Source organism: Phoenix dactylifera, unplaced genomic scaffold, assembly GCF_009389715.1.
Source record: "Phoenix dactylifera cultivar Barhee BC4 unplaced genomic scaffold, palm_55x_up_171113_PBpolish2nd_filt_p 000204F, whole genome shotgun sequence".
Taxonomy (NCBI): domain Eukaryota; kingdom Viridiplantae; phylum Streptophyta; class Magnoliopsida; order Arecales; family Arecaceae; genus Phoenix; species Phoenix dactylifera.
In genome coordinates, this window is record NW_024067722.1 from 86,753 (window position 1) to 110,624 (window position 23,872).

General features: G+C 41.0%; 2 protein-coding genes across 3 annotated transcripts; both read right to left on the reverse strand.

Annotated features, from left to right (window-relative positions):
* Positions 1-1,186: 1,186 nt before the first annotated feature.
* On the reverse strand, positions 1,187-5,103 carry LOC103712017 (cytokinin dehydrogenase 5-like). Its single transcript, XM_008798382.3, has 5 exons — positions 4,344-5,103; positions 4,092-4,219; positions 3,220-3,495; positions 2,629-2,891; positions 1,187-1,799 (listed from the first exon to the last, which is right to left on the reverse strand). Exons 1-5 carry the CDS (start codon positions 4,942-4,944, stop codon positions 1,403-1,405), a joined length of 1,665 nt encoding a protein of 554 aa, XP_008796604.1. The 5' UTR covers positions 4,945-5,103; the 3' UTR covers positions 1,187-1,402.
* Positions 5,104-16,895: 11,792 nt separating this feature from the next.
* Positions 16,896-23,781, reverse strand: LOC103712020 (glucose-induced degradation protein 8 homolog). 2 transcript variants are annotated; one of them, XM_039117303.1, is made up of 7 exons: positions 23,518-23,781; positions 19,661-19,802; positions 18,306-18,453; positions 18,147-18,222; positions 17,903-18,014; positions 17,700-17,791; positions 16,896-17,287 (listed from the first exon to the last, which is right to left on the reverse strand). In XM_039117303.1, exons 1-7 carry the CDS (start codon positions 23,551-23,553, stop codon positions 17,243-17,245), a joined length of 651 nt encoding a protein of 216 aa, XP_038973231.1. In that variant the 5' UTR covers positions 23,554-23,781; the 3' UTR covers positions 16,896-17,242. The 2 variants fall into 2 exon arrangements, with proteins under 2 accessions (XP_038973231.1, XP_038973232.1); XM_039117304.1 differs by having other exon boundaries at positions 23,514-23,691.
* Between the last annotated feature and the right edge of the window lie 91 nt (positions 23,782-23,872).

Here is a 23,872-nt window from a genome sequence, read left to right on the forward strand (position 1 = left end):
TCTAAATTATAGTAATAATAATAATAATAATAATTGTAGTAAAATTGCTATCCAAATCCCCGCTCCAAACATCATTGGGTGAGTGTCAGAATTGAGGAGGGATATTTGCTGGTTTTTGTTCAATGTGCATGGATCCGAGAACACCCAATCGCCGTCAATTCCGCTTTATTGTCCATCCAATTATGGGAGTCGGGGAATGCTCGATGGAAAGGAATAGAGCAACCGAATCACGGCAGGGGGCCTACATTAATATTTCTAATCTTTTACGTTACATAAATCTAGAATATAATGTGCTGACGGTGAGGAAGAAGATGGATCTGCGTAAGCTGTCCTAAATTTCCGCCGCACATTTTGGGTCCACCCGGTTTCTTGTTCTTTTTTTTTTTTTTTTTTTTTGAGGTCCACCTGGCAGCGTTCTCTTGGACTCACCTTCTCGACCACTTCGAGTGGAGAACCCGGCCATTTCCGACTGGTTCATTGAGTCGGGTGGGGAAGCGACTGGGCCTAATTGCAGTCGGCGCGCACGCTGTAAACCCACACCTTCCAGGCTCCAGCATGCCGCGGTACGAGCAACGCGGGCACAGCGCACCGTGAAAACAACGGCAGCGCCGTTCCAAGTGATGCATGCAGGAAGCGTTAGGTGGCAGCACCACCGCTGTCTGTCAATTGTCATGATCCCACTTCGAATCTGGCTTACGCCAAGCTTGCTTCTCAAGAATTTATTGATTTGCTCTGGCTCCTCGCCTGCTCCAGCTTAGCTACAGATGCTAGCTGTCTCTTTTGTATATGTTGGGAGGCTAGCTGCAGCTTGTTGATTTCGTTAGGTTAATTTTGTCTTCATCTATTTTGGAGCTCGCGTACGTTCCCATGTGTGTATGATATTAGATTCAGGGATTTCTCTTCTTCTTCTTCTTCTTTTTAATTTAATCTCCTTCAAGTTCAATAAAAAATAATCTCCTTGAGCATTAAGAGGAGGTACAACAAATACTGTTTTTTATGTTCAATTAATTGCATACGTAACCGCTGATACCTCAGCCTAACGGCACCCACCCCTTTCTCTATCTCCCTTGAAGGAGATGTATGGAGAGAAGTATCGAGTGACTGTTCTTCAGGCGCCAACATCTTTGGCAGTTACCACCCACAATAAAACCATACATAGGACTATAGGAGCTATATGTACGGTAAATTAATGATAAAAAAATATATCCATTATGTAACTTGCTCCATGCACAGAAACCTATGGACATATCATGCAGTTACACATCTTTTGCAGGCTAGTATGGATTTCCATAGGAGACAAAAATTAATGAGGACGCTCCAAACTTACGATCGAACCCTCCTAATTCGATTGGACCGTCTTTGCCCCATAGAGAAGCCCGGCACCCAATAGGCAAACAAGGCTTTACAGGTCATGCGGTCCCACCTCCATGGCATCCTCCTTTCCTGTGTCTGGTGTATGGTGGAATGCCCAAGAGGAGAGAGGGGAGGAAGAGGGTGGGAAGATCCCCTGGCCCGAGCCAAGAATGCACTTGGGGTCGAACTGGGCCTTGAGCCTACGGAATCGGCCCCATTTGGGCCCGAAGTGCCGGGCCCAATCGGCCCGAGTCAAGTGGTGCGGCAGGTACTGCTTCACCTGGATGCCCGCCTCCTCGCAGAAGGCTAGAATCCTCTCGTTCTGCTGGCTAAGGTACTCCAGGCTCTGAGTCGACTCGTCCGAGTCAGGCAGGGCCGACCTCAGAAAGGCCACCAAGTAGAACACCTCCTCCTCGGGTGTAACCACCGAGCTCCTCTCGTCCCACCTACATTTTTTTTCCCCAAATCAGAAACATCATCGGACATAGATATAAATATATCTTCGCCAGTGAGGACTAGCTACCTAGGTTTGACCTCCTCATTGGAGAAGCTTCAATTCTAAGTGTGGCGATTGAAAGTGTTCAAAATGCATGCCTTCAACGAGCATCGATTGGAGAGATAAACACAAAGTAAAGCAACCAAAGTTGAAAGAGAATAACATGTCTCCCTGTCTTGGATTCCCTATCCCAATATTCAACCCTTTTTAGGTGTTGATGAAAGCAACACCTCTGGCATCAACAAAGCATGGCGGATTGAGAAAGATGGACACAACCCAACTAAATAAATTAGCGTTTGAAAGCGATCTGACACCACGTTTTTTAAAACAGGAAGGAGTCGCCAAACGCTACAAATTTTAACCGCGGCACGGTAAGCGACGTGGAAATATTGGAGTGGTCGACGGTAATGGAAACGGCATGAATGCAGATGCTGCATTTTCGTGTCGTCTTAAAGTGTGTGGTGGTGTCCGACCTACTGCAACCTTCATGGTTAGAGTTGGCGGGCGGCCATCCACAGGACCACCGTGATTAAATAACAATCTATCCCAGCCCCCAATATATATATATATATATATATATATATAAAATATGTATGTATGTATGCATGCATGCATGCATGTATGCATGCTCATGAACATGATCTGTACCGTCTGTGGCCTAAGTATCAATATCATATGTGCATGCCATGTGGTCTAAGTATGTGCATTAGTAAATTAAATAGGAGCGCGAGTTGCATGCATGCAAGCTGCATGAGGCATGTGGGGGGGTGATTAATTACTTGTGCTTGTTCATGGGGTAGATGAGGATTGGTCCGCTGGTCTTGTTTCCGAGGATGGCCCGAAAGACCCCATGGTCGAAGTCGGCGATGCGAGACCCCGGCACAAAGAGGTTGAGCCATGGATGTGGTACATCCCACATCCCCTTGGCCCGGAGCTTGAGCTCGGCCTTGTGGACTCGATCGAGGAAGTCGACATAGGGAAGGTCGGTCGTGAACACCGATGCCGGTATGAACTCCAGCTTCGTCAGTAAAGCCTCCACTTCCTGCAGCCCAATCACACATAATATTAGCAAAGTTAGCAAAGCTCTCTTTCTTTAATGAAGGGACTGACGAATGGTCATATTATGTTAGGTTGGAAAGGTGAGCAGTGATGTAATAAAGTAGTGAGAGGTGATGGAATAAGATCTAGAGTGGAGATTTTCTTTCATGTTCTCCATGTGGGCGTCTCCTGTCGACGGTTTGAGGATAAGGAAAACCATGGCAAACCAAAAGCCGTATCATTGGTTCTTTTAGGTAGGGGAATAAAAGAATATAGGCCAAGGAAGCGGGCTGCTTCCTTGTCATCTACAAACATTACAACCATGCACCTACCTGGTCGACCAAGCCGGCAGTGGACTCGTCGTAGTTCTTAGTCATCTCCAAGCAGTATAGTACACCACCGTTGGCTCCAATGGAGCTGATCTTGACTGGGTTTCGAGGGGAGAAGAAGGAGGACCTCCAGTTGTTGATCAGGCCCTCGTCGACGATGACAAAGCCTTCAACGTAGTCGAACCTCTCGCTCCGGTGGGCGCTGTGAAGGGAGATGAGGTGCTCCTGGTCTCGAGTGAACGTTGTGAAATTGGAGTAGAGCACTCGAATCCATCTCACCTGATCACCAAAAAGAAATCGGATATGGCCCATGTTAGGAGATCACCCCCTCCCTCCCCACACACAAAAATAAAAATAAAAAAAATGAGATTCACATGAAACTTTTTTTTTTTTTTGCTCTCTCCAATTATGATCCGATTCTCCATCGTCTCCCGGCTACCTCCAAGCTGTCTTGCATGACTTTTCCCACCAAATTGGTGAGGTGTCAGTGTCGTGCTGTCCAGGAAAAACAGTGCAAAGTGCACAAAAGTTTCGATTTCTTGTACAGGTGTACACTTGGAGGGAATGGTGTTCCAAGATGGCAAGGTGGTAATCAGACCCGGCCTCTTTCTTCTTCCTTCAGGGAAGGTGGGATAAAACAAAATGGTCCCAAACAAGCTCATGTTGGAAGAGAGAGAGAGAGAGAGAGAGCACAGCCTTTTGCTTGGCTTGTTAGGCCAGTCAGTCGCAGGCTAAAGTCAATATATGGTCATCACAGATAAGCAAGGAGATAGTAAAGGGAAGAGCAATCAAAGGTGTGTGTGTGTGTGTGTGTGTGTGTGTGTGTGTGTGTGTGTGTGTGAATATATCATGGATGGTATGACTATGAAACTAACCCTTCGGGGAGCAGGCTCCAGTGCTATTCTAGCCCTTGTTATGATCCCGAATTGTCCCAAACCACCAAGAACTCCATAAAATAGCTCGGAATTCTCCTCTTCTGAACATGTCAGGATCTCCCCCATGCCTAGAAAACAACGGAAAACATGAAGCAAGCATATTAGAAACCGTATATATAGAGAAGCAGGGAGTACTGACACCTAATTTAGTACATAACGCATGATATATAGATAGTATATGAAGAAGCCAACCTGTGACCACATCGAGCTCGTAGACATTGCTTATTTGGGGGCCATGGTGGAAGGCCTGCCCACTGATCCCAGCATTGGAGAGGGTTCCCCCGACTGAAAGATAGAGGTAGTCGGTCCACGACTTTGGCGCGAGCCCGCCGTTCTCCAGCGTCCAGTTCAAGATGTCGATCCACAGCTCCCCACCCCAGACATCCACGTAGTACTCCCCGAGGGATGGGGAGTACACCGGGCGGGGCCTCGCCCGGTGGCCTGCGGCTCGGCCGTACTGGCTCATCTCGATCACGACCCCTCCCGGCGCCTGGGCCTGCCCATCGATGGAATGGCCATGGCCCCGGGCGGAGACCGGGAACCCCTGGGCCGAGCCATAGGCCGCCCGGACCAGGCTGGCGACGTCACCAGCCGAGGCCGGGCGCATGACGGCCATCGGCTCCGCCCGGGTCATGCCCCCAAAGTCGACCGAGGCCCGGCCGACATCGGAGGGGTCCAGGCTGACCTGGCCCTCCACGTCCAGCTGCAGCAGCTCGGCGGGCTCCAGCGTCAGGCCGACGGTGGAGATCAGCCGGCAGATCGCAAACAGCAACAACACCAAATTCTGCGTCATCTTCCCAAACTCAAACTCCTGCCAACAAGCACAAGAAACGGGTCCAGTATATATCCTGTAGCCTCGTTGGGTTGCCTTTAAACTACGGACGGTGCTAACGTGCGCCTTCGCCGGAAAAGGAAGGGAGGAACACAAGGGGAAAGAGAGGGAGGGGGAGAGAGAGAGAGGACTTGGAGGAGGAGAAGTGATGGGTTTATCGTATATATAGGGCAGAAGGGAGGGAAGAAAGCTAGAGGGCGAGAGGAACAAAATCTTGTGGCAGTGCGTGGGGACTCGTGGCGATTGCTAACGTAAGCCGAGATCGCGCTTCCTTTTTTTTTTTTTTTTTTTTTGGCTGCCGTTTTAAAAGATCTCCCTCTACGCAACATGCAAAGATTCTACGATAAGGATTGACTCGACCTCTTTCTTCTATTTTTTTTTCACTCTCCTCCTTCCACTACTATAATTATCTCTTTCTCTTTCTCGTTTAACACGTGGCAGAACAACATGGGGGAGGAGACAGGGGGCCAGTGGCGGGGTCCTTGGGATCCTGGGGATCTTAGGTAGGGCCATGCAGGGCCGTGGTTCACGTGGAGATTTGGTCTGGGGGTGATGCACCAGTGTTGTGGGTGAGGGGAGAGAGGGAGAGGGACAGAGCGACAGGGAGAGAAAGAAAGAGAGGGTGTTGGCGAAGCCCAACCAACTGTTGATTTGAGATTCTGTACGTAGGGGAAGGGTGGTTAGGTGGGTGGGTAGAGCAAACCTGATCCACCTTCCGACTCCTCCATTTATTTCCTTGTAGCAAAATGTCGTGGCAGCATCTAACCTAAAAACTTCTTGTCCCTGATCTTCTTCCTTTCAATAAAAATTTCACCTGTGGGAGCTAACATGACCTTGATCATTTGGTTGGCACCCCCTCTTTTGCCTGAATCAATCCAAGGTTTGGGCCTCAATCATGGCATTCCCATGCCATCAGGGGCAGAAGCATATTTTGCTTTTTCTTAAGGCGGCCTACATGCATTAGAGCGCCTGTGTCATTTCGACAATTCAATTCTTCAAAGTGGACGTTTGGCTGACGAAGAATTCTTCTAGTTTTTGATTAATCATATACGCAATTCTTTATTTTCCGCTCTGGATCCACGAACCACTCCATTGCCAAATCCCCATCCGTGCTTCCAACGCATAGATGCAGGCGTACGTGGCTATACCTAACCGAACACTCTGATGCACTCATCTGCCTTACCTCAGCAATTGATCTGAGAGCCAGGGTGGCTCCCTATTGATGACTGCGTACGTACTTCGTACAATTGTCCCCTCCATAATGACTGTATCTGCCGTGAAATAAATATCCAAGATTTGGTCTTCGGTCATACTATTCCATCGACATATTTATGAAAAGCATTTGCACTTGGATCGATTTGCATACATTGCAAACCCAGAGGAAGAGGAAGCCGATTGATCCGAATATCTGATATCAAACACCGTCTTTATTTAGCTGATTTTTGTAAAAATTTATACTTTAATGGATTGAATGCATGATATGTGTCCTCTGCAAAGTGGCAATATGCCAACGCTTGCTTATCTTAAATTGAGAATGATACAATAAAATGACATGGAGATTAGCAACAACACCAAGGTCAAACCTTACTCTATGGCTTTCCAACAATGAAGACCGTATAGTTTTCAAATATTTCATGACTAAAGGTGCAAATAGGTTAGATCAGACTGGGTGATAAGCGACCTCAACCCAATATGGTTCCTTATTCAACTCCTAATATTGGACCTAAACCCAACCCCAATAGAAGCTAAGATCGGGTTGGATCAGGTTGGGTCGGGTCATATTCATGGCTAAAAGTTTTGATCCAAGATTGAGATTGTTCAGGTCGGATCGTGTTTGTGTATAACCCGATTTCAACCCAAAAAATTCGGATCTAAATCGAGTCTGAATCACACATATGAGGTTCTAAGGTCAAAGAGTTAAAATTTGGACAAAAAAAAATCCTAGCTTCATCGTAAGACATAAATATTTTTTTGCAAGCAGGCTATGACACATTCAATATGATAGTTTTTTTTCAATAAGGCTCACAAAATAATGAAAAAGAGATACAAAAGTCGAGTAAGCCCTATGGATTATACTAATTATTATGTTTAAAGATATCTATTAGACTGAAATAGTGTATAAATAGATTGCTAAGTCAGTCACAGTATCAATCTACAACCTAAAAGTCAAACTTCCTATCCAAGAATATCACTTAGTTATCTAGTTTCCAACAGCATCTTCTATGTCATGTAAATAAAATTAGATCAAAAAGCTTGGATTGGTGAGATGATGACACATTTATTTCAAACAAAGAAATTGATGATAAAAGCCACCATTAAATGGTTCTACAAATTCTGGCACATAATTCCCGAGCGCTATGCTTTCATTTTGATCATATTGTGCGCAAATGAAGTTTATAAATGTAGTTTATAGATATTCTACATGTTAAGATTTGTATATGGGTTAAACCATCAATTAAAGTAAGCTTGCACAACTTATTCTATCAAGCCCCAAATTCAGGATATAGAATGGTCATGCTACCGTGGAGTACAACTTACGATAATGCGAAGCCAACCATTACATCTTAGCTTCTAAATCCATCACAAGCAAAATAAAAGTTCAATTTCATCATCCATTAAATAAAACTAATACTGGTCATAGCGCCTAAATTTGAACAAAAATATGAAAACCTATAATTTTTAAAATTTTGAAAGCCATTAACTCTAAATTCATGGTCAATTAAAATACTAAAATTCTTCTACAATATCACCAAGCTTACTAGCACAAACTCCAATTCTAGACCATTCTTCGTTCCTACTAATCCTATTCGTCTGAAAAAAGAGAGAGAAAAAAGAGATCTGAACTACATAGTACAGTAAGTAAACTTTTTACAATCTTACCGGATCAAGCATAAGTTTTTGCATGAATTGACACATCATATAGAGAAAATAATAATTATTGCAAGATAGAATATTTCATAATATTATATAATAAAACAAGTCATAAAGTCAATTGTGCATGCAAAAATCATCAATATGTCATAACAATAGTTCCAAGTGTATAGCATAAATAAAATTATAAATTATTTACCATTTAACAATATCATTCGTCAAATTACTTCTCTCGGACTAAATGCTAAAGTCACTATTATGCTCATGACAAGGCCGTAATCGATAAAATACCAACTACTATTATCCGTTGACAGGATCGTATCTACTATTATCCACTAGCAAAGTCGTATGCCAACTATTATTATCTACTAGTAGGGTCATACACCAACTACTATTATCCACTAGCAGGGTCATATGGAACTAGCTTCGGATGTCGATTTATCCCACTTTCAAATGCCATATATAGCTATTTAAAAGTCTTTTGCCACAGTTCTTAAAATATTTTTTTAAATCATATTTTATTGAATTATATATAAATAAAATACTAAATGGATTCATAGAGTTCACAGTCCATAAATAAGTGTTTAATAGTAGAATAATCATGAAATTATTCTTTTCATAAAAAAAATACAAATTTCATAAATATAGGGTTCATAATTCATAAATAAATCAATAATATTAAAATAATCATTGAACTATTATTTCATAATAAATTATAAATTTTATAATATCGTATGCTTGATTCTTAATTTTAAAAAAAAATGATATCATCAATATTTAATATTAGTTTTCATACTTTCATATAAATCATAAACATGAAAAATATATGAAAATTTAAAAACTAATAAGGAGTGTCAAGGTTACTTATAAGTTCGAAAACTAGTAAGGAGTTTAAGGTTTACTTACAAGTTCAAAAACTAGTAAGAAGTATAAGATTTACTTATAAATTTGAAAACAAGGAGTATAAGATTTGTTTACTTCTTTTGTCTTATACCTTCAAACTTCACAAGATGAATTTGCTAAACCTTGCTTCTGACGGCATTTTTCGACCTTTATTTTTTGATGGCACAATGCTAGAGAATGGTGAATTCGAAAGAACAAAGAGAAAAAAAGAGGAAGAAAGAGAGAGGGGAGGTGGTGGAGGTTGGCACTCGGCGCTGGAAAAGAGCTTCCTATTGATAAAGGTTATCTAGGATTCTAGTGGCCTTAGGAGAGTTCTAGCAGCCCTAGATTTTCTATTTTTACTAAGAGTCGCCTGACATATATAAGAGACCAAATCTTACTGAAGGATTCTAAAATGCATGCATCTATTATAAAGTCTATACAGTCGATACACTGTAATCAAGCATGAGTGCAAATCCTCCACAAATCTAGCGGTAGGAAATTCCTAGAGTTGGGGTGTGATTCAAAATTTTTCAACCCATTAGACTCTTGCCAAGTTCGGTAAAGGTAAACCGTATGCCATTGGGGTCCATTTAGTTTCTTATTTTTGACTAAATCTTCACCAAATTTTCTTCAATGGATATATATATATATATATATATATATATATATATATATATATATATATATATATATATATATATATATATATATATATATATATATATATATATATATATATATATATATATGATTTATAGTAGTCTCAGTTAATTGTTGCTTGTTTGGTAGGTGTAACTGCCCCTGGGGTAAGAAGTATAAATACGATCCTCCATTGATTGATTGTTTGGACATATGGCAAGAGAGACCACTGCATTAATTCAGATTTGTTTGGCAGCCACTGGACAAGAAGATCTTATAACTAGGTGGGAGAGGAACTAGTTAGATTTGAAAAACAGTGTGAAAAAGACACAGCCTCCTTACACTACATCGATCAATCTGATTGCGGATGATTTTTACCAGGGTTACTCCTACCAAGAAAGATTTTTACTGGGGTTATAACTCCTGTGCAGATGAGCCCTTTGGATTTCTTAGTGACGTGCTGAGCTTTCTTTAGGTGGGAACAGGCCGAGGGTTGTGCTACCAGTCTGAAAAGTGATCCCTTTGGGCGTGGTATCTAGCGTTTGCTTGCTTAGTGCATTTCATTTATTTTGCTTCGTTCTCCATTGAAATAAATCTGCTGATCTTTACTATAAACAAAAAAAGAAATGAAGAAAAAGGAGCAGCTGCACAGCTTTCTTTAATGGCCGAGCTTTTTATACTGCAAATCACCGGAGAATATGGGTTGATCTGACATTTGCAGGGAAAAAGGCCAGTATATATAGAAGTTTTTTTTTTTACGCAACGGTCACCCACACCAACCTGGCACGAGAACAATCAACAAAATTAAGAGAATAAAGGTGATATAAGAACAGAGGAACAATTACATGACATGTCCAGAAGATCTCTCTAAAGTGTTTGAAAGTAAAGAATGTGATTCAGTCAGCAGTCCTGCTCTCCTTTTGGTACACATGCATGACCTGAAAAGTGCTGTACTCATGCACTAACCGACGTATATCACACAACAATGGGTGTCCATCTCCCCTCCGTCTCTCGGACCGTATCCATTTAACTATTATGGTTGAATCCTTCTCAAGAAGAATGCTCTCAGCCTCTAATATTTGTCTCGTAAAGATAAAGCTCTTTCAGGTTATCGAGAGCTCTGACCCAAAAATCATCATCTCGAAAATGTCCCTCAACATTAGCCAGCCTAGAGGTACGATATTTGATTACAAAACTAACTCCTCTTCTCTCTCTCCACCGCATGATATGCTACCGTCCAAGTTTATCTTTTTCTCCTAATGGCCGAGCTTTTTGTACTGCAAAATCACCTGAGAATAGGGATCGATCTGACATCTGCAGGAAAAAGGGCCTGCATATATCGAAGCTTATCTTTTTCACCTCTTCCGTCATATGGATATTTTTTCGGCACTTACCTTTTCCGGTTGTTTTTTAAGCTGTTGAAGATACTTGTCCTTTTCTCTCTTTTTTTTTCTTGATGAAAAAGTTGAAGATATTTGTCGTTTCTCATGTTCTGCACACTCGTTATAATTTGTTGGTCTTCCATTAATGTGTTTCCAATGTTTTGCTTGCATTCCAGCGTGTTCACTGCTTTCCTCTGGCGAACTCATTTCTAGCATGATCTACTATTTTTCACACATTTCATCTGAGTGGCATTTATATTGCTTCGACATTGATCCAACTTACTTCATGTTTTCAAACAGTTAAAGTCGGTAGAGTACGTGACAAAACCGAAGTCAGGTCAGTAAAAAAATTTGCACGGTCCCGCCATTATATCAAAGGGGTCGAGCTGTCGAAATGGTGCTGGGTCACATCCATTGACACTGGCCGCCATGGCGCGATGGCCATGCAATCCAGAGTCCGGTCTAAAGCAAATGGCACCGCATGAGAGCACGTCCATTTTAGAAACGGAACTGTCGATAGCTCGCAAGAGTGAGATCGATCGATCTCTATTTATGGGGGACCATCGCCTTCTTGCTGTCCTAGCTGGCTCCTAAATTGCCAAGATGAACCTGAGTTGGCTTTAGCCCCAGCTTGAATCCAATCCAAGCCCCACCACCAGTATTACTCGTAAGTTCCATATATAACGTCTCTTGAGTTTATCGATGGTTCCATGTTCCCATATCGTGAGACCCAACATTTTGAGCCACCTCGCCGGCCGGCGCGCATTTCATCAGGGCCGCGGTAATTAACAGAAAGCAGACCATCCATCTCAAGTCTCAAGTGTGAAAGATTTTGGCTGTAATTAGAAAACAGTACTGGTAATTAACAGTTATTTGCAATGCATGCGACGACAATGGAACGTCCGATGGACTGACATGGACGTCTCCATTTAAACCTTTAGATCTCCATTTAGGGCTACCACGGGGCCAATGTTCATGTTACTATATTTGGTAGCATGCAAGTGATCATGATAATGGTGCGGCGAGTTCCATTATTCTAGATGTAATACTGGGCATTTGGTAAGATTATAATAAGTGGTGCAGGTTTCTCGGGTGCGACTGTGGGGTTCGGAAAGCCACCCCACTCGATGCAGCTAAAACCTTCATGCATGCTCCAATAGTTCATGCACTGTTGTCCATATCGCATCCATGGACCACCCTCGCAGGCCATGTGGCTTTGTCGCAACAATTTTTTCTATAATCATAGCAAAGCTGTCATAATAGACTGCATTGTATTTTTTCACACGCACGTTAAGGACTCATTTGGTTCGCAAAAAAAAAAAAAAAAAAAAAATTTTGCCAGAATATTTTTTCCAAAAGGTCAATTCTTACAAATATAATACGTAGAGAAATAATTTTGGTATATTTGATTGATCATGAAAAAGAGAATCGTTAGAGTAGCTTATGTTTGGTTCAGCATCTTTTTTTTGTTTTTTTTTTTAGGAAAAGAAAGTTAGTGTAAAATATCTATTATACTCTTAATCAAGAAAAAGATCTTATTCCTGAATTTTGATAGCTTAAAGATACTTTGGAAAACTCCAACCAAATAATAGGCTTTTCTTCGTTTTTCTCCTCTTTTCTCGTGAACCAGATGAGTCACGATATCCATTTTACAAGCGGATGGCCATCATGATATCCCATATATGTTCGGCATCCATAATGACCTCGTCTATTCTTGAGAATTATGACAGCCGTCCATCTCTAAGGTAGCGGCACGAGTTATGACAGCCGTCCATCTCTGCAGTGCAAAACACATATATACCGTATAGGGTCCCAATTCAATCATCGTATCTCTCGGATGCAAGCATCCGAAGGTTGAAGTTGGGCACAAGATCCCTGAGTCAATTTAGTAAGTCTTGCTCCACTTTTAGTGTCTTCTAGGTAGGTGCTTGATTCTTATATATGTTTTATCTTGGTAGGAAGGCCATCTCGATCTTTAAGAGGGAGGGGAGATTTTTCCGACTTCTAATCTTACCTTCTTTTCAGGGATTTGGTGCTTCGACATCGAGGCCGGCAATTCCAGCAAAGAGGACGTCGATAGGATTGCTCATGGGTTGTACAAGCTCGACGAGGATTGCTCAATTTCTTCGGCAAGGACAATGGAGTCACATGCATTGAAATGTAAAGCACAAAAAGGAAAAAGGGACGGGTCAGCAATTTCACATAAAGCTCAGCAAGTCTCCCCCCCCAACTTTTTTTTTTGTTTTGTGCGTCTATCCTAATTCCTACGTAGCTATTAGTTATCTCTAAAAATGACCATAAACCTTTTGTTGCTAAGTTAAGCCACATCAGACGAAACAACTAATAAACATCCAACGTTTTCTTTCGGCGAAGGATGGTTGTTCAAACTTTTAGACTAGAGGCGCATATATTGCATTGATCAGGATGCGTCGTGCAAATTTGTCGATCGAGCTCTTCAGGCTAAAACTAATTCATGGGAATTCAGAGCCAAATGTTAACCGTATGACCAACTCCAACTCATCACACTCCCAGCAATCTCTGGACTCAGTCAAAGGTCCAAAACTACTTGCTAATACGTAGCTCCATGCTGTCATGCTCCTCCTAATTGCGGGATGAGATGCTGTCCTCGAAACATGGTAATTTTTCCCAGGATTAACATGGCCAGTACGGTGCAGTCGCTGGTTAATGAGCTAGGTAGAGACCTGATTTAATTCGCTCATGGCTAATATAGAAAAGTTAGTGCAGCTCTTGGATGTTGTCTGGCGTCGACAACATAAATTACAGAGGGATACAGTTTCATAATTATGGTTTGGCACAATCTGAACCACACATGGCTGCTACCATGCTTTCGCACGTAGTTGGCTCACAGATTCAGGTGGTGACGACCTCTCCAGAACCGACGAAAACAAGAAAAGATGATCTCATGTAAAGTTATGAGATCCAAGTTAATTCATTCCTTTTCTTTTCTTAATTTGAGATAGCATTCTCCAAAGTTTATTGTTTCCGACTACCTATCGCTATTCCTTCAGCGCCCCTCCCCTTCCTTTTGACTACCTATCGCTATTCCAAATAACTCGATCGGCCCTCGATCCAAAAGAAACAATCCCCAGTTTAAATTTCCAGACTAGGATTGATCCTGTATAATTAAGAAAAATTATTTCTGAAGGTTCTTATTGATCATCGGACGTGGTAAACCACTGTAAATGTTGGATTTGCTAAAAATTAGAGAAGAAAAACATTGGTGAAAGATTCCGGCACATGTACTTGTTGCTTTGACGTGGGCTTGATACAGCTATCATGCATGGCCTCTTGGAACAGGGGGATTCGAAACCAGACTCCTGCAAAATGCCGACCAACGTCGGCACGACGTGTCAAAATGCTCGACCACGAAATGAAGTTCTTAGCTGGCTTCTCATCGACTTTGGAAGGCTCTTTATATTCAAATCATGTCAAAAATTTTGTTCTCCGAACAAAAAAAGAGGCATCCCGGTCGAGATATTTTAGTAATGGTACGTAGTTTGGCTCCACATACGTAGATTTAACGGAGGGAAGCAAATTAAAGAAAGATGTTGCCGTAAAAAGGAAAGAGATGCTCGTGAGGTGAGAGTGAAGACTGTACGATTCGACTTTTCAGAACTCCAATGGCGTCACGCTGGGATCGACTTGGGAAGTAGGGCGGCATGGCCGACGCCGATTCCCCCTATGCATGGATAAGTGTGCGAGATATTCTCTCAGGATTAGCTTCTCTACGTACCTATCAACTCATGCATACGTACTACCTCTTAGCCTCCAACAGTACGTGACGCCGCTATGAGGCTCGAAGGCACTTGCAGCGCGGGTTGTAAAGTGTGGATAGGCTCGTGCATGGAGATGATCTACATTGGATTTGGTGGTGCAATTATGCAAGGGCTTTCTAATTACCAATGTAGGTCATAAGGCTAAGAGCAAGCTACCCAGACAGAAGAAATTAAAAAAAAAAATAGTTTTATGCACGGTGCCAAATTAAGATGAACCATGTCTCCCTGCAAATAATGGGACACACCCTGCAAGTCTAGCCATTCCAGCTCCTGCCGAGGGCTTCTGTTGCTGGTCTATGAAAATTATTAGCATGTTACTGAAATTTGGTACAAATTTTGTAAATGCAATATCTGCCCAAAATAATCATTGCAGCCGGTAAGTATTCATGTGCATTCGGCAAGAAACAGGAAATAAATACCATCTGTAATAGAACTAGAAGTGCTATATATATATAGTTTCAGCTACATGCATCTCCCGGTATTTCATCTCCGCCTTCTAACAACTACAACTAATTAGACTCAGATCTAGCAGCTAACTTGCACGGATGGAACATATAGCTAATGCCATGATTTTAGAATTAAGTTTAAACATTGCCAATTTCATAGCAGCAATATATATATAATATCACAGCTAAACAAATATTAAGGTTTTATCTTTTTAATGAAGCCAATAGGGAAAACTTTTCTTTTTAAAAAACAAAGCACAAAGCTAGAATTGCAAGATCCAACAGCGCGCACACTGTGCACAAGTTTTGACACGAAGTTCGCACTCTATACTAAAGAGTAAAAATAAACAAATAAATGGTACTTATGAGATGCCCTTCAACAGAACAAGACCGCTGGGGAAATGGAACGGCTGTAGGATATTGCAGAGCAGGACAAAGTGGTGGCCGGTTCTTTTTGATTTTTTTTTTTTTTTTTTTTTTTGAAAAAAACAAGGGATACTGGGCTGCAAAGTAGACACGGAAACCGTCATGAAGATCCACAGCCTGTCCTCTCGATGATAAATGATGAAATTAACAGACACGCCTTCGAAAGCAAAGAAGCAAACAGAAATCTAAGGAGCAGGTAATTAACCAGAGTTTGGCGCATATGGCCGATGGTGCTTTAACTAGGTAAGGCAGGCACCCACTTTGATGCTGCACTGATGTGATAGGGGCCCAACCCAACATGCTATATGCGTCCAACCAAAGAATGATAGGCCTGTCATGCTGTGAGATCCACCTGGGTCCTAAAAGCTTGCCTCACCTGCCCCACCCCTCGGCCTCACAGAAGGTGAGATGTATCCAACCCCTTGCAGTGTGGGGCCGATACGACCGCAGGCTGGAAAGCTAGGTTTTGAATTGAAAGGCTCGCCCACAAGCCGGGCCGGTTTAATTTGGGGAGAGAGGTTGATCCCTGTGGGCGCAACCCCCTGGGGTGCCTCCGGCCGGATTCTCTCATCTTTTGGAGATACCAAGGAAGATATGAGCTCTGGGTTGGCAGTAGCTTTAATTTAAGGTGCCACGAAGATGTATATATTAATATAATACGGCCACTGTCTTGTGCTCCTCTTTCCCTTCTTGCTTTCTTTATCTGGGGAGGGCATTATATATATATATATATATATGCTGCCATCCAATGCGATTCAGGTTCCTCGGTGGTGCCAGCGCAAACAGCCAAGCTCCCCTGCAAGCATGCTAGATTCCAAGCGCGGAACCCTAAGCAACAGGTAACCAAGGGAATATAACCAACCCAAGCTCGGCTCGTCGGAAGAATCTTTTACAAATATAGCCTTCAGGTGGGAGAATGACGGTAGTTCTTTTTATGACGGGTAATTCACCTTGCCAACTTTCCAACGATACCCTGCACGATGGGCCAATTTGTCGATCTTTATTTTGTACTTGGCCATGCCCAATCCTTCCGTCCACTTTGTCACCCCCCCCCCCCCCTTCTTCCTCCACATATTGGCGATGATTGCGTCAGTTGTTGCCCAGTGGAATATCATTGGCGAGGATCGCCCATTCGTTTGCCAGTCGGTTTGCTTTTCAAGAGGGGAAAAAAAAAAAGAAATTAAAAATGATAAATACTTTGTCGCACGGCATGCAATCTGAAATGATGATGTTGTTACTTCAGCTAACAATTTGCTCAAACTCAGACATGACAATGGTTGTCTCCGGGGTGGGTGGATGGTCATCTTTCAACCATTCCGCTGACATGTTGCGGCAGAATTCAGAGCATTTCAGTAGGGGTTGTGCAAGAGTCTCGGATTTGGTAAGAAAAAAAAAAAAATCAAGTAGTCATGGATCATTGGAGGTTTTTCATTCATGTCATCTCCAAGCCACGAAGACTCGCTGGATCGACAGATCACAAGCTGCAAGTTAAGAGTTGCATTTTGAAATAAAGGAAAGAGAACACCCCAACATTCCAGCCTCTCAAGGCATGTAGACGACAAGCAACAGCCACTCACATCACACCAGAAACCACCTGGCTTTTAATCAATGATTCCTTTTTTTTTATAAAATAATAACAATAATAATAATACATGACCGGGCATCAGATAAACCGATACATGAGATCTGTTCCCAGTATATAACATTCACATTGCCCATGCCCTCGCAGCTACGTTCTGCATGACTGGCATTGTAACAATATCGTAGGCAGCACACGGTGATCCGAAACGGGTCTAAGCATGCAATCTGCTGTCTAATTTTTCAGAAAGCCTTTCAGAGAAAATGGTGGAGGCCCATCCTGCTCATCAACGAGTTCAAAGAGTAAGGATGCACCCTAGACCCTCATATATCAGTGGCCATTTTTTTTTCACTTTCCATTTTAACTACCTCAGACTCCAGATTTGGCTTGATGACTGAGAAAGACCGAATCTAATTTGTTCTTTCAGCTTATAATTGTAGAACAGTTCAAAAGACAGAAGTAACCTCTAGGCTCTAGCACTAACTCCAAGTAGTTGGAGCAAGGTTTATTGTTATACTTAAGCAACTTCTAAGCACGTCCAAAGTCAGAAAATATAGGTGTTTGGCACAGTTAAGAGCAGGCATAAGTTTAAGGTTATAAAAGATTTCATCATATACAAGAAACTAGTTCTGACAAAAATGCTAGATCCAGCATATCTATTAATAGCAAAGAAATTTAAGTAATTATGTACCTTGCCAAGCTCCTGATGTAGGCACTGTCTAACCACGGTTGCTTGCTGTATCAGCCTTTCCATTGAAGAATAGCAAGGTAGATTAGCATGCGCTGAAATCAACCATAAGATCAAATACCATAAATTAGTCACTTTCATATCAAGAAGGGGGCAGCAAATTACTGGTGATGAAAAAAAAAAGAGTTGCTATATAGTTAATATACCCAGAATAGCCCGATTCAGACAATCTGCAACATTCTGTCGGTGGTCTGGGCTCAGTAAATGGAACATAGGTGATTTTTCAGGCTCTTCATAAGCTAACAGAGCCATAAAGTCCTGGTGTATCACCAAAAGTATTGTTTTTATACGAACTTGATGGCCATGATCAACAGTGAATCATGACAAGATTATAATACTTATGATATCTTAAGGCATGTTTGCACAAGCATATTGGTTTCGGAGACATACCTCCAATTTCTCAACATACTTATGCACCTTTCCAAATGGCGTCAACTTGGTCTGAGCAAACTCCAAAGCTTCTGTGCTGTCATGTACAGATGAATCATAATAAATCAAGACATAAGTCTCGCATATCATGTTTATAATGATAGTTTATGGATCCCTTACCATTTCCTTGAACAGATCAGATTGACAAAGTGAAGGCTTAACAGATCAAAATGCAAGTCCTTGTTATCCTCCAGTAAGTTCGGCGCTAGCTGTTCTGTCAGCTCTATGGCCTTAAGAGCATTTCCCTCCAGTGCAAAGCGGAATATTGCTAGGGATAACCAAAAATACAGTTATCAGCCAACATGTACTTCCGAATTATATGTTTACTCATATCAAATATATGAAAATGAAAATAGCAAAAGGTAAATTCTTCCATTCTACCTTTACAAAATTGCTTCACCTTATGATGTGAGACTTCAAATTAAACTTAAAAAAAGGGATCTTTACAGGTGAGAAATTTATTAGCACATTGGCTCATTCTACATATTTCACTGTTTCTAAGAATATATCCGTACATATATGTTTGTTATGACATTTCTTGCATATGTGCATATTCAGATATACAGTAAGCTAATTAGATACCATTTATGGATATAATTTGTCCAAATATATGATGATCGAATGGCAAAAGGTAAATCCTTCCATTTTACTTCATAATCGATTCACTTTATGATGTGAAACTTCAAATTATACTCGGAAAAAAGAAGAAGTTTGTGACCCGTTCTTCAGGAGAATGATTTATTAACACACTGGCTCATTCTACATATATCACTGTTTCTAAGGATTATTAGTACGTATCTGTTTGTTATGACATTTTTTTGCGTATGTATGCTCAGATACCCAGCAAGCTAATTAGACATTATCATATACCAGGTTTCTCATTTTTATGCATCTAATTTAATCATCGACATCGTTAAAAGCATACTTATCAACACTGTATCATGACAATGAATTGACCCAACTACATCAGAAGCTGCTACACCAATTGGTTGAGGCATTGACAAACCATTCCCTTCAAGGAACTGGCAGCCTTTGAATTTCCAAGGTCCAAGTTATCTAAACAAATGAAAACAAGAATCAATTTAACGGGCTTGCTTGGAAAAAAAAAAATCTGCCCTTGGAGCAAGTGTGTTTTTTGTGTTAGTTTAAAACACGCTACAATACAATGTAAACTAGGTGCAGTGTTACATCTTATACCGGTATCAACACTACATTTATTGACAACATCTTATCATCTAGGCTGGTTTGCTCTGTGTATTTTTCAGACCATCCAAAAGCATTACATGTCCCATCTAACAGGCAACCAAGCAACAGTCTAAATAGATGAATATGCACATTTCACTGCTCCAACATTAGGCAATGGATATAAGAAATTGATCTCTGACAATAATTATTTATCAATTTTAACATTGCTATATCCAGAGGGGGGAAAAAATCTAAGCATGTGCTGAACAAATTAGAAGCAAGTCACCTACATTTTCTTTTGTCCATGTCCGCAAGATAATCAACAGGCTGCTTCATTCCGGTACAAGCAAGAAAGCTCTCTGCTGTCTCATTGAAACAGTTATGCACAAGATAAGATTGGACGATGTTGCGGATATCACCATCGTTGATTGTCTATACACAACGAAAGGACAAAATCAGTATCCAGAGTTTCAACAGCGGAGGAAATAGTCTGGGAATCATTTGATGATGCTAGGTAAGCAAGTTAACAATGAGTGAAGAATGTTGGGAATATGACATACAATTTCTATTACGGATACAAAAAACATGTAACTGTCATACTAACTATTTTTAGACTATCTATCTATTTATCAATTCTGATTTAAGTTTGAGAAGGAAAAAGAAACTTGCAAAAACTAAAATTTATTGTGTGAGACTATGATAGGATATAGTTTCAAATCTTGCAGATATTTATGAAGAGGCACCATGAGCAAAGCTTAAGACAGCATGAACTCTGTTACCAGAGATTCAAAGCAAAAGAATAACATTTTGGCACTAAGAAGGTAGATAGTCACATTTCTTTTTTTATCCTACTAAGTCTTGCCTAGCATGTACTGTATGAGAAACTTATCATAATGAATAATTCTGTTATATTTCTGCCACAGGAAATAATGGAAAATTTTCAATTATTGTCGATGTGCTATTAACATGAATGGAGTATGCACAAATAAAGAAGTGAATACGTAAGAGGGAATTCTGGTAGGAAGAAGCATAAGAATTTGCACTTTCCATTTTCACTTCCTATAACATTACTGCCTGGGTTTGTTTAATGGAAGGAACAATTGACTCATATCATTTCATGACTGCTGATTTGAAGGATTAACATGTAAATTAAGCCACTCCCAGTCAAACCCCAACACACTATCATATTATAACATACCTTGCCAACAATTGGCATGCCCCAGTACATGATAAATATTAGATAGGACTATTGGAAGATAACCAATGCACACTAAGATGTGGTAAGCCCCTCTATTGCATCTAGCTTATTTTGAGTTTCTTTCTAGGGTATTGCTTGTTTGATAGGGAACACTAAAACATGCCTTCCGAACAATCAAAACCAGTTCATCATCCTCCATCACACTAAAAACAAATATTGATTGTTTAAAAACAAGTCACAAAAATGTGAACCACATTAGTTAAACAAGAACACATTAGTTGGATCGGCATATATTTGATTGAAAAAATAATGATCCAAAGTTTTCAACTTTATCAGGCTTGGCTGTGCTTACGTGCAATCCAACACTTTGCTGACTCGTATGGACTTATAAATCATCATGATATGCTATTATCAGAGTTATAAAAGTCTGTATGTATCGAAACAAGCCAACATCAATAATACAAACCTACATAATGTTAGAGATACTAAGCAGCATAATACTTATCATACACCACATTACTAAAATGCTGAAACCCATGGATGATAGAGGCAGCCATGCACCACACAGGACTATAAGTAGCGAAAATAATGAGAAGCCAAGAGTATGCGAGTGGAAACAATTCTTGAGGACAAGTGCACTTGGAGTTAAGAGAAATAGCTAGACAAAATTTTGAAAAAAAATATATATATCAAATAATACCAATATTATAAAATAAGAAATAACCCAAATGCACTAGGCATGTGAAAAATCATTCGGGTCAAACTACAATATATTGGTACCCTCATCCAATTGTGGAATAAAAAACGCACACAGCCATACTAAGGATCTTTAATCTGGAGAAGGGATCCTTAGCTAAGACAGAGCTACTGGCTCCAAAAACCTTCCCTTCCTAGAATCAACAGCAGGCCCTAGGTCCATAAAACTGAAAATAGTACTTTACCAATGAAACAATGAAGCTAAATTTGCCGTTTTGAAGCTAAGCCCAATAATACCCGCAGGTTCATTGAATATAAATCAGTCCTTGTTTGAAAGGACCTGTTATGAATAATATTACCCAAGCAACTTTATCTTTCTTCAATCCTGGCAAGACGTTTAGCATAATCAAGTCCATGGGCATTGCCACAGTCCCTAAATTCAAGATAGCTAACTCTTAATTTCTTTTTTGCTCGATTTCCTTCCGGAACTTCATTCATATGACCAATTTCAAGGCCACTGCACAACATCTAATATCTATTTTCAACAGTTCATCAGTGTTTCATCCACAGGAGAGAAATTGAGAATAACATTTTCCTTACCGACAAAGTTATGCAGGATTTCTGTATAAGCAAATAGAATTCTAAACTATGTGAGAATTGATTCTGTTTGAGCGCTCCAAAGGTACAAGTTTTTCAGCCCTCGCGAACTGTAGTTACCTTCATCAGCTCATGTTCATTCTTAGAGCTAGATTTATTGTTTCTGTTCATGAATCAGTACTTTATATTCAGAAGCAAAAGGAGAAAAAGAGAAGAAGACTATACGAAAGAAACAGGCTGGCACTGATGATAAGAGGGCTATACGATAATTAGATGAAAAGAAAAGTTGCATAACATCAGCCAGTTGCATAGAATGCACCGGATTAAGCAAAGGGGAACTGTGAAAAGAAGACAAGAAGTCAGGATACCTAAAGGTAGTATAATCCTTCGCTCCGTGCAGCCATAGAGAGTAGCGCAAGAAATGCACCAAAATCATCAATTAGGTGGATGACCAGTATACAACATTTAGCACAATTAGCAACTCAACAGAGGGGGGAAAACAACAACAAGATGAAATGTGAAGTTCCACTCCAAGAAACATGAATGTGATCCAGCTTTAGCAAAGTTAATATCGCATGACTATGGAGATACCAGATCCATTTTAATAAAATTAAAATCCTCAATGAATATATTTTCTAATTATAGAACTAAACTCATTACATGAAGCAAACATCCTCGACAAGACAGCATCCGAGATGGAGGTGGGGGCTACAAGTGTGATAGGCTCATAAATTTGATTCGTAACCTCCTCTTAATTAATTCTATTTCATCAGCCCTCAAGTCCCAGTGGAATGTAATCTAGTTACTTCTAGAAATTAATCAATCTGTGCCTCCCACTATTTCATTCAATAACAAATATGGACTATGGGAGCTCTACAGAAACGAGGAAGCTAAGTGCGATGTGTCCCCTTTTTTATATCTACTAGACAGGTGATCTTAAATAGTCATTGTTAATCAGATGCCCAGATGAAAGCAGACAGAGAGGAACAAAGTGCAGCATGACTTGTTCAAGACCTCAAAATGTTTTTCAGAAACTGGAAACCTGTGCAAGACCAATACATGAACAGAAAACAATGCCAATGCTCGTTTTTAAGCTAGTCGGTGTGATGTAACATGAAAAGGCTCCACCTAGCTATATGTTAGGAAATGCATCTTTTTTCCCTTGTCCAATTATACCTTCCATCAATACTTCCCATAATCAGCAACCAAGTTCGAACTTCACAAAACCACGCTCCACCAGCATCATTTCAAGCTACCGAACTCATATCCGAAATACGTAACATTTCAGTTTTGATCTTGCAAATTAAGCCCCATAAAACCCTTCTCTATAACAAAAAAAAAAAAAAAAGAAGAAGAAAAAAAATATCGTCCTATTATGTCGCAACGCCTACCCAAATCCAGTTAGATGCAGGCTAGTGAAAAAAAATTAAAAATAAGAAAAAAATCAAAACTACGGACACGGAGAAATCTCCTAGAGAGCGAGCGCCTTCGAATGCTATAATACAGCAATCCACCAAGAAGTAGAGCGAAAAAGAAGATTCTAGCCATGCGATTAGAGGCTTTATGAAAAGAAAAAAAGAAAAGAAATCCCAAACAGTAACTAAGAGAAGAAGACGAAAGGAAGGGGCAAGAGAGAACGAGCGAGAGAAGACCTACGACGTGCTCGTAATGCCTGGGATCCAAGTCCATCATCGCCGCCTCCGCGATGACGAACGCAGCTGGTGGCAGAGACGGCTTCCGAAACCCTCCACGGGCGCGTCCGGGCGAGGGGTAGCGACCGGCGACGGGCCTCTCTCTCGGCTCGCTTCGCCCGAGGGTTGGTTCTCGCGTGGTTAAATGCGAAATTTGATGGAAAGATCCCTCCGGCTATAGTCAAATGCATCCGTGAGGGCAGCACGAACAGGGGACTCGCAAAGGCCAGATGCCATTTGATCTGCTTGCGTTGCACATCAACCATCGTTCTACTGCACAGCAACGGTCCATGATCGAGCCCGACTGCTCCGCTGAACCC